The sequence below is a fragment of the Lissotriton helveticus genome, chromosome 5_1, assembly GCF_964261635.1.
Source record: "Lissotriton helveticus chromosome 5_1, aLisHel1.1, whole genome shotgun sequence".
NCBI classification, from domain to species: domain Eukaryota; kingdom Metazoa; phylum Chordata; class Amphibia; order Caudata; family Salamandridae; genus Lissotriton; species Lissotriton helveticus.
The window spans coordinates 2,042,249,383-2,042,262,134 of NC_136065.1; the positions used below are offsets into that span (position 1 = coordinate 2,042,249,383).

General features: G+C 43.2%; 1 protein-coding gene across 11 annotated transcripts in view; it reads right to left on the reverse strand.

The window, feature by feature from the left end:
* Window positions 1–12,752, reverse strand: part of TNXB (tenascin XB) — a 775,055-nt gene that overhangs the window by 340,665 nt on the left and 421,638 nt on the right. For all 11 annotated transcript variants that reach the window (XM_078645877.1, XM_078645868.1, XM_078645870.1 and 8 more), the window contains exons 4-5: window positions 8,381–8,496; window positions 3,854–4,007 (exon numbers count right to left, since the gene is read on the reverse strand). In XM_078645877.1, coding sequence (XP_078502003.1) covers window positions 3,854–4,007; window positions 8,381–8,496 — 270 coding nt within the window. The remainder of the gene's footprint in view (window positions 1–3,853; window positions 4,008–8,380; window positions 8,497–12,752) is intronic.

Sequence of the window (12,752 nt, forward strand, 5' to 3'; positions counted from 1 at the left end):
TCTTTTTGTGTTGGGGGCTAGTGTCCGGGACCACGGATGAACCCAAGACAGGACTCGCCCAACTGCAACATGTGCTACAACCGCATAGCTACTTCATCACTGGTATTAGCATGATTACTAAAATGTAGTTGGTCAAGTGCAAAAGAGGTGTACTTGGTGCTCAGTTTTGGCCTCAATAATAAGACTAAGTCCAGAATATCAGCCGTAAATGCCTCCGATTGTCACAATCTAGGCTCAGTATCCCCAATTGCTCTGGGACTGCGGAAAGAATTCCCATACTGTATGCTCTAGCCAAGAAACCAGAATGCAGATGTGAAGACCTGCCTGTAGCTGGCGTTTTTACAGTAAACAAGGGTCTAACTCACTATTGTTAGATCTCCCAAGGCGAAGGTGACTAGACTGATCTCCAGTCTGTATTCCGGCCAATTTAGGTAGAAGACTGAAGAAGCACTAGACCTTCACTTATACACCAAAAAATGAAACAGCCCTCGGGCACAGCTGATAGGACAGGCACTGGGTCGCAGGACAACACAGAATGCTGCAGCACACTAGGGAAGAAGAAAACGGGCTGCATGCGCTCAACCTACGGTTGAGTAAGCATTGGTATGCAGAGTTGGGCGAGCAACTTAAAACTTAAGCCAAGCTCAAGCCTGAAACCTGGCTCTGGCTCAGCTCAAGGTCCTTTTAGAGCTTCGAGCTATAACTATCCAAGCGGCTTTTGCCTGGCACCTTCGCTTTTCTTAGCAGGGCCGGACTGGCTTTGGGCGTTATGGAATGCTGCTGAGCTGGGGGCTGATTTCGTTGATAGGGACCTGCGTGTACTGAACGAAATTCGTTTTGCTTGAATTATTTCGAAGTACACGCAGGTCTCCATGAACGAAATCAGACCCCATCGCAGTGAAATCAGCCCCCAGCTCGGCAGCATTCCAAATCGCCCGGTAGTCAGTCCGGCCCTGTTCCTTAAGATGTGGTATTACGGCCAGAGCTGTAGATCTGGACCTGGGGAACCAAGTTTGAGTCTCGTGTCAGCTCAACATCCTGTGATTCTGGGTGAAACACTTAATCTCACCATACCTATAAAGCATGAATGCAACCTTGTGTAATGTAGCCTGTACTCATGTAAAGCCCAGCGAGTTTGTGCTTTATAAAAACTGCAGAAAAATGTACAAAGATGTCAAAACAAATCGTTAACATAAAAAATGGAAAGACAAATAGACACCCATGTAGTGGATAATTTGTACAAAGTGAAACCAGAAACCTTAGACAGATCACTGCTTCCCTGCTTAAATTGTGTAATCTTAGGCAAATATTTTATTTCAACAAAACTAATTTTTCTTCATTATCGTGTATGAGAGCAGTTTCAAATTTGTGAGTTCAGAATACCAGTTGTACAAACACCTATTGTGTTTGATTTAATAGACTATATTGTTGCTCTATAATAATCTGGGGCACATACAGGGTTTACATGACAACTGACGTGCCTATTGGCTCACTAATGGTTCCTGTTGAAAATCAGTTTTAATACGGACTTCTCAGAGGAGCTATTATGTGACTTATTATTGTCAAAGCCTCCACATGTTAAAGAAATACAATTGTTTTTAATTTTTAAGAGACTTTATCATATTTTACATAATGTATGATTTACAGGGCTCGGCTCATGCATTGACTCTAAGAGCTGAGCTATACACATGGATCGGCTCTGGGTCTGCTCTCCCTATTAATCTGTTGGCTCGCCCACCTCTCTCAGCAAGCAACAATCTCAAGGGACCCGGACTAGACTCAATCAATCAATCAGGGGTTTATAAAGCGCTGCTACTCACTCGTGAGGGTCTCAAGGTGCTGAGGGGGGGTGGGGCTGCTGATCTGTCTGGGTGTGGAGGTTCAGTTGAAGACCCAGGTCTTGAGATCCTTCCTGAATTGGGTCAGTGACAGGGAATGCCTAAGGTGGAGGGCCAGGTCTTGGTGGCGAGGTAGGAGAAGGATCTTCCTCCGAACCAACGGATTCACAAGACCAGAACCTGGTCTTGTGAATCTGTCGGACTGTGGCCAGGGCAAGTTGGGCGGAGCAAAGTTGTCTGGCGGTACGTGGAATGAAAAGCAGTGGTTTAGATATGCTGGTCCTGCGTCGTGGAGAGCTTTGTAGGCAGGTTTGAGAAGCTTGAAGGTGATTCTCTTGTTGACTAGGAGCAAGTGGAGTTGTTGGAGGTGTTGAGTTATGTGGCTGCGGCGGGGGATGTCGAGGACCAGTCTGGCTGCAGCGTTGTGGACGTTCTGTAGTTTCCTGATCTGTTTTTCGGTGATGCCAGCGTAGTGCGTTGCCATAGTCGAATATGCTGGTGATGAGTGTGTGGGTGACCGTCTTCCCAGCCAGGACACAAATTGTTGCACAGCATATATTATGCCCAAGATACATGAGACCATGCTAAATATGGTGTTGAAATGTTGAGGCTCTGTAGCTGTCTGGACAAAAGCTCAACTTACCTTTAGTCACATAATCCTTCAAATATCACCCAGCATGAGCACTTATGTTACACTTCTGCACATGCTGGAGCAACTTTCATTGACATGTACATAGATTGTCTAATGTATCTTGGACATAATATATGTCGTGTGCAGTAATTTCTGCCCTACCTATGTGTTTTTCTTCTCCTTGTTTTCCCTTTTGTTGTGTATTGAGTTATACCTTTGGGCCCCTTAAATAAATGTAGGTTCTAGAGAACTGATTTTGGTACCAACAGGGCCTTGCTTTGTATGTATCTCCCTCAAGGAACACATTGCTAAAAACACGAAGATGACCTGGTACCACCTCTCTCTTCAAAGTGAAACCATTTCTTCATAAAGCGACTTCGGAGCTGCGGCATCTGGATGCTGGTAACACCCTGCTCCATTGCCACTCTGAGTCCAAAATGGAACCCCTCAAATGCATACTACATACCATTCCCAGGGCCTCAGGATAACATCACTCTCATCCTGATGAAACTCCCTTGGCTGACTTTAACAGTCAACACCATCTTCAAAACCAGCTGCGTAATTTTCAAAGCCATCACAACCAGTGCCCTGCTTATCAAGGAAGACAAGCTCACCGGATTTAGTGGTTCTCAGCACACCACCACCAGGACATCATCACACTGCTGACTAGGAAGTGTAAAAAATAAACACAGTGCAACTGGCCTTTTCCATCTATGTACCCAGAATCTGGAACAACATCACCATATGCAAAACAGTAGACAACACAGGCCAAGACTATCTGTAGAGCTGCGTACATTTCTGCTGACCCCACGAAGGCATCTTCGCTCAGCCGGAGTCTCACTAGCATGTCCCATACTCTCAAAGTGTTGAACGGCCTCCCACACCACATTAGAACCTCCTCCTCTCCTATTGATTGCCACTAGATGCTGAAAATCTGACTTTTGAGTAAGTACCCTTGAGGCTTCTCTTACACCTGCAAAACCAAGAGGATACCCTCACACTTGATAGGGTGCTATAAGAATACCCATAACTAACATCCCCTTATCCATGAGGACTGCCCCAATCTTAATATAATTTCGGAAAGAGTTGAAGACTCACCTCTTTAAAGAACATTGCATCAGTATGCATTACCCGTCTACAACCCAGCTACCTCGCCTATCACTCATTGAGCTTATGCATGTCTTTGACTTCTAGAAATACCATTTTCTTACACATATACATACAGTGACTACTGGTCCTCAATAATTCAATAATATGCAAGCATTGGTTTATTTGTACACTAACATCAGCAGAATAACAGATGAAGAAAATCTACAGCCTTTCTCAAAGTTCCTCTAGATTAACAGATCATATAATTAACACTATATACTGAACCCGCCCTTACTTGTTGTCACAGTCTTTGTTGTTTCTGGTCCTAGTGTCTGGTCCTTCTGAGTCCAGATTGTGACCAAGTACTCCTCGCCTGGGACTAGTCCCGATTGGTTGAATGTAGTAACAGTGCTCCTCAGTCGGCTTGAGAGAACCCCATCATCTTTCTTCTGTAAGAGAAGCAGACCCAACAGATTAGTTAAACATGTGTGGCACCACAGACTGAACACTTGAATATATAGAATGAGAACTCTAAAAGACCAGAGAGAAATGGTCTCATCTGAAATTGGAGCTCAGTCACTGAGGAGCTAGCTCAGCCCCCATCACCTTGACATTATTTTAACATAGTAATAGGAATGCTCTTAGGACCCATTTATAGGTATTAGGTCAATATGTTTATTTACTGTGGATTTTTATATAGCACGTGCTAAGCCTTGGAGCGGTTGAGCACTGTACACACACAATATATACCCATATGCAAATTCTGCAAAGTAGTAAAAGAAATAGGGACTCAAGAAAATATGAAAAGTAGCATAAATTATCAAAACCTAAAAAGAACTAAGAACCATTCTTGGATGTCCCATAAACTTGGTGTATCTATGCATAAATTGAATTTACGCTATATCACACAGCAAAAAAACTGGGTTATAGTACTTGCTCAATGCACACAGCACACACCATAACTAGCACCACCCGCCATGCTGCACTCTGATAACTGTTTTTGTGCCTCTGCCTCAATAGCAAATTAGTGTTTTTCACATGGCCTGTTGCTAGGCCACTGGCGCCCAACCCTGCTGTGCACGACCTCAGTCATGCACTTCGGGGGTTTAGAGCTAGACAGCCTGGCCATGCGCTCAATAACCACTGTGCATAGCCTTCGGCCTTGCACACCAGGGGTTGGACGCAGGGCCTGGCCTTTATCCTGGAAGTGAGTCCATGCAGCCGCGGTCTTTAATGGGAGTACCTGCCAGGCGTGGACCTGGGGAGGGGGAGGGGCAGGGTGGGAGGTAGTAATCTATGGATTACGGAGGTTTACAGGTAAGTAAACATATAAATAAATAAAACCAATTTCGTTGCATGCACTGCATCCCCAAATGCGATGCAGTGCACGCAACGAAATTCGTTTTATGTATTTATATGTTTACTTACCTGTAAACCTCCGTAATCCATAGAATACTACCCCCACCCTGCCCCTCCCCACATCACCACCCGGCAGGTACTCCCACTACCGACCGCGACTGCCTTCATGGGTGGCCAGTCTTCACAGCGCTTCAGGGTTAGCACAAATGACCCTGGTCTATGATCAAGCCTTCTAATTTTTTTGGGTGGGGTGTGAGGTATTGAACATTTTAAATAATATTTGTGAATTTGAGTTAAGCTTCAGCCTTTAACGCCTGCTCCTGATTGGCAATTCTCTTTTGACTTCAAATTCCTGAAGCCTAAAAGGGTGATTGGATGAACAGTACCTGTCTTTGTACTGTGTACCCCAGTCACCATTTAGGTGACTGGGATTTGGCTTTCACAATGGAATATTATTCTCACAACTTTCCTTTGTTTCTTTGTTTTATTTAAACAAAGTAGGAAGGGCTTCGGGCATCACCCACAATGGCCTAGGGATCTGAGTGTGCCTGCTCTGCCTTTTGTATACCCTTTCCTGAAGGACACAGGAACTGCCCAGCAATTTGTAACGGCTGCCACAAAAAACTCAATTTCCATTGTAGTAGCCAAACATATTTCTCAGATCCACAGTACCAACTCGGGTACAGGGGATCTAAAAGGAATGGCAGGAAAACGGCTTGTTGTGCTGCCAGTGAGAGAGGTGGAGCTTTCCAGAATGTTTGTGGATTCTAGCCATTCTAATACTGGCATAGGTGGTGCCTGAGGTGAAATGAGAACTCTATCTTTTGCAGGTTGAACTTGAGATGGTTAATTATAATTCAAGACGGTATGTTATCCATGGCTGAAGCCATTCGGGGCACATCACCAGGAGAAGGCACTTACCAGTGTAGCTGGGTGCTTATCGCATATTGGTGATAGAATATGGCATATTCATTCAAGATATCACATATAGGTTCAAGATAAGGATTAAATAAGACAGGAGCTTAAAACAAACCAATTGAGAATCAGCTACCGGATTAGACAGTGCAGGATTCGTTTACATTTATTTTATGTTGTTGGCCATGTAGGATTTGAAAGATTTCAGGAATTTTGCCTTCAAAACTCATGTGATCTTTCATGCTGTGAATAAGGATGTCATGGTTCTCAGTATCAAAAGTAGAATTAGCAGACAGAAGTCCTCGTTGTCCAAGATCTGAAGAGGATCATCAGTGACTTGCATGTTAACTGTCTTGATGTCAGCTGCCTCTAAACCCAGATTGAAACTCATCAAGGAGGTTATTGTCATTTATAAATTGTTTTACTTGAGGATTTTCACAGCTGTTCAAAAGTTTGGCATGAAATGGAAGTTCAGGGACTCAACTGTAAAAATTGAGATCCCTTTTTTAGTAGGGGCGATACGTGACCCGTTTTTTGGCAGTGCAGGAATATCCTTTGTTGTAGGGATGGATTGACTAGGTGAAACTATTGCTGAACTAGGGCACAGCATATCTCTTTAGCCAGATAAGCAGGTAAAAGACCTGAGAAGTGACATGAAGGACATGAAGGATTGAGCTTGGAGATGGGCTTTGTCTCAGCCTTGACTATCTCAGTATGTTTTTTGACCTGTTTTTGAATGGCCCAATTTACTATTTAACTGTTCTTCTGCAGCTATGTAGGTGTTCCAAATGATTCCTATTGAGCTTATGCCACCAGGAGTGTTTAATCGGTGTGAGAAAATGTTTCTCTTCATTGAATAGTTTTGTATACCATGTATAGGTTCTCGTTGTTTTTGAGAGGAGCGACTTCATCCAATAATCTCAGCTAAGGTGCTAACAGTCAGTTGCTGCATTAAGGTCCTGGTTCTCCATCGAATGAGGGAGATAGTATGTCAAGCATGCCTCCAGGCATTATGATTAATGTTTTGATGCAGATATTCTGGGTTTTTGGTCTGTTTGTTTGTCTAAAAGTTAAAGTTTTAGAGACAAATACACTGTATGGAATGTAGTCGTGATCAGAAGAGTTGACTGGAATATGGGGGCAGCAGTTTGGAAGAAACTGTTTTCAGCAATAATCAAATCTCAAGTAGAATATTTGATGTGTATGGGTTTCTGGGAGTATTGGAACAAGTTATTATCTGCCAGAAATTAAAAATATGTTTGATGTGGGTTATCTTTAGGAATTTGTTCCCCTGCCCCATGGTAGAATGAAGTCACACAGCAGAATATGCTTATTGGTGGACAGGATAAGTTTGAAGTGATGAAGTCCAGATAGTCTTCAACGAATGCCTTGTTATTCAGATGTGGAGGGTACATTACAAATAGCCTATGAGATTTGGTTGCCATGGATTTAATGTCTAGAGTGAAGCACTGAAATGTGGGAAATTATTCTGTCCCTATCTGTCTAAAGGTAGTTGACTTTTTATGTACTAAAGCCACTCTGGCACTAGATTTTCGTTCCCATCCAGACCAACAATAGCAAATTCAGGTGGGGTCAGTAAGTCCAAACTAGGGTTGTAGTTTTCTTGCCTTCCATGTCCATGTCTCATTCAGGAGCATGAGCTCTAGGTCTATATCCAAGATTGAGTAAGTTATCCCTAACTTGTGGTTGACGGCGGGTCTGCTGTGATGAAGTAACACTGTAACTTGTAGGCAGAAGTTAATGTATAAGGGGTAAGGGGTATCAACATGGTTTCTGTGTTCTCTGGTTTTGCTTGAAAAGCCAGTTCAGGGAAGTCCCCTCTATATGTTTTGAGATTGAGGGAGTATATGCCACTTTTTGGAATCAACAGATGTTACTGTGTCTTTATTAATTTTAGGGTCGTAATTCCTACATTATTTGGAAGTGATATTCAGTCCTTAAGGTGTTAATTTCTTCAGTTTGCAGAAATGGGTCATTCTCCCTGAACAGGCCAAGCTATTAACTCTGGCAACACATTGATTTGTTCTTTCTGTACAGGATTAAAGTAGTGTATCTGTCTCTAATAGTGAATTTAAGATCATACATTACAATGAGTTCTATTTAGAGATTTTATTGGTTCATTTCCCTGGAAAGAGCCTTAATAGTATCAGATAATATGTTTATGGCATTGAATAAGGTTGTAAGTTTGCTATCACTACATGATTAACTTTTGCTATTGAATTGAAGTTCTAGGTTGGAGTGAGAAAGTGGCGGCCTTCTTGAGGTTACTGAAAGAGGTGAGTGGATGGGGACCAGAGTACCTACAAACCGCCCTGTTCTTGTGGTTCTCGCTAGGCCCAGTTTAGATAGGGAAAACCACACGAACTTCCAGAACCAGGCAGTTCTCAGTTCAAATAAAAAAAATTATTCCTTGATAGGTAAACGTGAATTTAATGTAACTGAATGCAGTTTCACAGACCTCAATCAGCCTACTCAAGCACAACCATTTATAACTCTACTTTTAGGTTCTGCAAACACAAATAATTACTGTAGGGCGGAAGGAGATCTCAAAACCATCCACTGGAATTGTTGGACGCTCCCACTCCATGATTACAGACGTCTCGTCCCGAACTCTCATCCTGAAGTCTCGCACTGCTGGTACCTCTGCAAGAGACAACATTACTTTCAGAGCAGTACAACTTTCCAGGAAACAAAATACAACAGTAACACTTTCTTTTTTTGCCCAGGTCCACTCTCAAAATGGTTGCTTCCACTCATAATTCCACTTTGTATTGCTTTCTGTCTCCAAAACACTTCCCATTTGCCCTGCCGGTTCTGCTCCCATTCTCTGACAGTTATTGCATCCACTCTACTCCTTTTCTCACAGTAAAACATTTTGTTTTCACTCGTTGATACTCACGGAGTGCACTCTATGTCACTTGCTGTTTCCACTCTGACTCTTCTTATTTCTACTGTCTGACACATCCTGACTTTCGCTCTGCGGCATTTTGTTTCCCCTCTGGACATTTCTTGTCTCCGATTTGTAACATCTCTTGCCACTCGTATTACTGTTTTCACCTGCTGACACCTCTTTTTTGCACTGTCACTTCATGATTCCACTCTCACAATTCCACTGTCTGACATTTTTGATTTCTACTCTAATATTTTCGATAGCCACTTCCCAACACTAACTGGTTCATCTGTTTCTCCAGTATTGAATCTTTCATAGATTCACATGCTTGAATCTTCCCCATAGCCATTGTGGAAGTCCACCTGTAAATATAACTAGTAGTATAAAATGTTCTATTTAGATAGACTATAATATCATTTCCCAATAGGACTAAGTAGCAAGCCACATCATTTTGTACATAACCAAAGCTCAGCCAATCAGAGCAGAGCTTGCACCATTTTCCTCTTGTGCAGTGACTCACACCATAGATTTCGTATCACACATCGTGGGTAGGGAGTCTCCCTGAGCTATGCTCAGTTTTTTCCTCATCAGAACCTGACTTTGTAAACTAGGGACCTCCAGGCGAACTTAAATATTTATCTGACCTTTACTATATATTTGAAAAGATTCTACCACCATGTAAGAGGACTCAAAAGGGGGTTCTTTCGCCCTTGTAAGACCTGTAGGCAGTTGAGCCTCTTCTCTGAAGATCCTCACAAGGCATGCCTGTACTGCCTGCACCCCCACCATAAACCCAAAGACTACAAATACTTCAGAACGTTTTCAGCCAAGACTCTCAAAGATAGAGAAGCAAGGCTTTTATTTTGGCTTCAGAGGAAATTCTAGAGATGAAGGACTCTCCCTTAATGTGAAGTAGTCTCTAAAGAAAGAAAGATCTGAAAAAGACCTAACTGGACTGCCAATAAGACCCAGAAAAAGACAGATCAGAGGAAGCCAATGCTGAAAAAGGCCACTTATCCAAGACCCAATGAGAAATAAAGTGGAAAAAGCATTAATTTCTGAGCCATCAACACCTTTTGACTGGCATTAGCCTCCGCCGACACCAGGAAACCTGCCTCAGAGAAATCAGGCAAGTACCAGACTAATTCACCGATTAAACCACAGACGGCACATTCGACGACGAGGATGGCTACATCGATGACGCCTATGATCATGGTGTCTTCTGCTTCGTTAACAGTAAATGTAGTTTCGCTGACATCTTCGTCGAAGGCAAGATTTTCGAAGATGGGACCTTCATTGACACATTGGGAGAGGGGTTGGCCTAACGGCTAAGGCGCTCGACCTCGGACCTGGGGATCCGGGTTCGAGTCTCGGTAACGACGCCAATAACCCCCTGTGATTCTGGGCAAATCACTTAATCTCCCCGTGCCTAAAAAAAATGAAAGTGTGTCCTCATGTAACGTAACTGGTTCTATGTAAAGCGCTCTGATAACTGATTCGGTTCGGTTCTAGTTCGCGCTATATAAAACTCCAAAAAAAAAAAAAAAATAAATAAATACCTGTGCCATCGACAAGACAGTCGACAGATGCAACAACGGCAACTTCGACGAGGACACTTTCTCAGACAGGGAAAGCGACACAGCTGAAACAGAGACCACTTTCTTCGCCTGCGGCACCGGCGCCGTACCAGTTCTGAGGCCAGAGCTCACCTCACCTAGCAAGGATTCACTGTTGCCACCAGTGCACCTTCTTGAAATGGGGGACACAGGAGAAGGTGATGATGATGATAATAGATTTTTTGGAAACACCACAAGCCTGTCTCAACTCCATGTAAAGTGTCAAGTCTCGGATGATGGTGAACAGCAGGAATCAAGATACATGGAAGGTGATTTTTTTTAAGGACAGAGAAAGAAAAGAGAAGACTCATGAAGAATTCCTAGAATATGACCTATATGATGATGCCTTTGAGTCGCAACAATCACAGGAACCTACTATGTAAATCCCCATAGTTTTGGTGATGGATCTTCGCATGATGTTGCAGGACTATCATTGGAAGATTCCCTCTAAGGGAACAATGCCTTCAAAAAGGGGGCAAGCTGAGGCACCACAAGGAGAACCGTTATTGCATCAACCAACTCCAACAAACAAAAAGTGTCGACATTACACAAGCAGATGCCTGTACAAGGGATACTGGGGAAATGCACTTCAGATGTCTTCAGCAGGCATATTCGCGTATGCTTTCTTGCCAATACCTTTAATCCCACGCATACTGAACAAGATGAAACGAAAGCCATGCTGGATCATCCTGATAGCCCTCCCGTGGCTGAGACAGCAGCCGTGGAGGGTAGTAGGAGTTTCTGCAGGGCAGTGACGTGGGGAGGGGGAGGGGCAGGGCGGGGGATACTAATGCATGGATTACGGAGTTTAACAGGTAAGTAAACATATAAATAAATAAAACGAATTTTGTTGCGTGCACTGCATCACCAAATGCGCGCAACGAAATTCGTTTTATTTATTTATATGTTTACTTACCTGTTAAACTCCGTAATCCATACATTACTACCCCCCACCCTGCCCTTCCCCCTCCCTACGTCACCGCCCAGCAGAAACTCCTACTACCGACGAGGCTGAGAGACAGCTCTGGTTCACGGACCTGCTCATAGTGTCAGAACAACAACACACTCAACTCAAACCAGTCCTAGGTTTGCTCTACAGAAACGGTTGACAAGTGATACATCTGAACCCCAAATCTCTCAGTTTAGCCGCTATGATCCTGAATACAATCAAATCCATCAGCTAGATATTTCACAACAATGCAACCATTCCAGCAAAAGCTAGAGCAGAATCCACAAACATGTCATACAAAGCTAAATGGCTACAATGTTGTAACTGGTATGTGGCCAATGACTGTAATCCTTTCTCCTATGAGCCAAATGCAAGTTCCACCATACCTTCTATCATTAGCTTGGTCTGATCTATGACATTGATTTGTTCTGCATTCCGTCCATCAAATGTGTGTCTTTTGCTTTCTCACCCCAAGTGCACCAGGTATGCCCAGACGTGGGTCTTGGGCTCACTGTGCCACTGGAATCAAACTATCCTGGCTGAAGAGGGGTGAAACCCCGAAACTGGTCCTAGGATGCTTGTTTCCAGTCCAGGGAGGACTTGGCTTGGCAGTTCGGGCTGGACTGTTCACATGAGGCACTGGGTCAAGACTGATTTGCATATGGCCAGGTCTAAACTGGGGTGGCATGGTGAGCAAAAGAATGATGGATTTAACCCAGGTCTCTTGACTGGGGGTGAATGTTTTGATTTGTTCTGCATTCCGTCCATCACTTGTGTGTCTTTTGCTTTCTAGCAATAAAGATGCGCGATAAGTCAAGCAGTGCTTCGAAACCTGTTTCAATAAGGTGAGCTTGTTTGTACTTATTTATAAAGTTTACTATTTGATACTGTACATTGTAAATACTTAAATATCTATGTTCGTGACTCCCCTCTGCATAGAATTTTTGATACCTCACTGTTCTTTTAATGGTATACTGCTAGCTATTCAGATTGCAAAAGCCAATTTTCGCCATGAAGAAAAATCTGAGCGTCGGCCAACAGATCATTAGAGCTGACAGTTACATACAGAAAAACCAAAAAGTGATTTGATATCAAAATGAAACCTCAAACCCATCACAGGCCACCATAAATGTGGTACTTGTGTGGCCTGCAATAATGTTGTAGAAGGAGATGAATTTTGCCATAATGGCAGGAAATGGAGACACAGTCTACATACAAACTGTAAAAGCAAAAATGTCATCTATGGGATTCTGTGCGCTTGCAATAGATTGTACATAGGAAAAACATGCCAGCAAGTAAATGTCAGGATAACCCAACATCGCTCTCGACTAAAGAAAAAAGTGCAAAATGCCCCAATGGTCGAGCATTTTTTGGCTGCGAACCACAAAGAAACAGACTTCACATGGACAGTTCTAGCTGGAATTGACCCGCAGCACAGATCGCC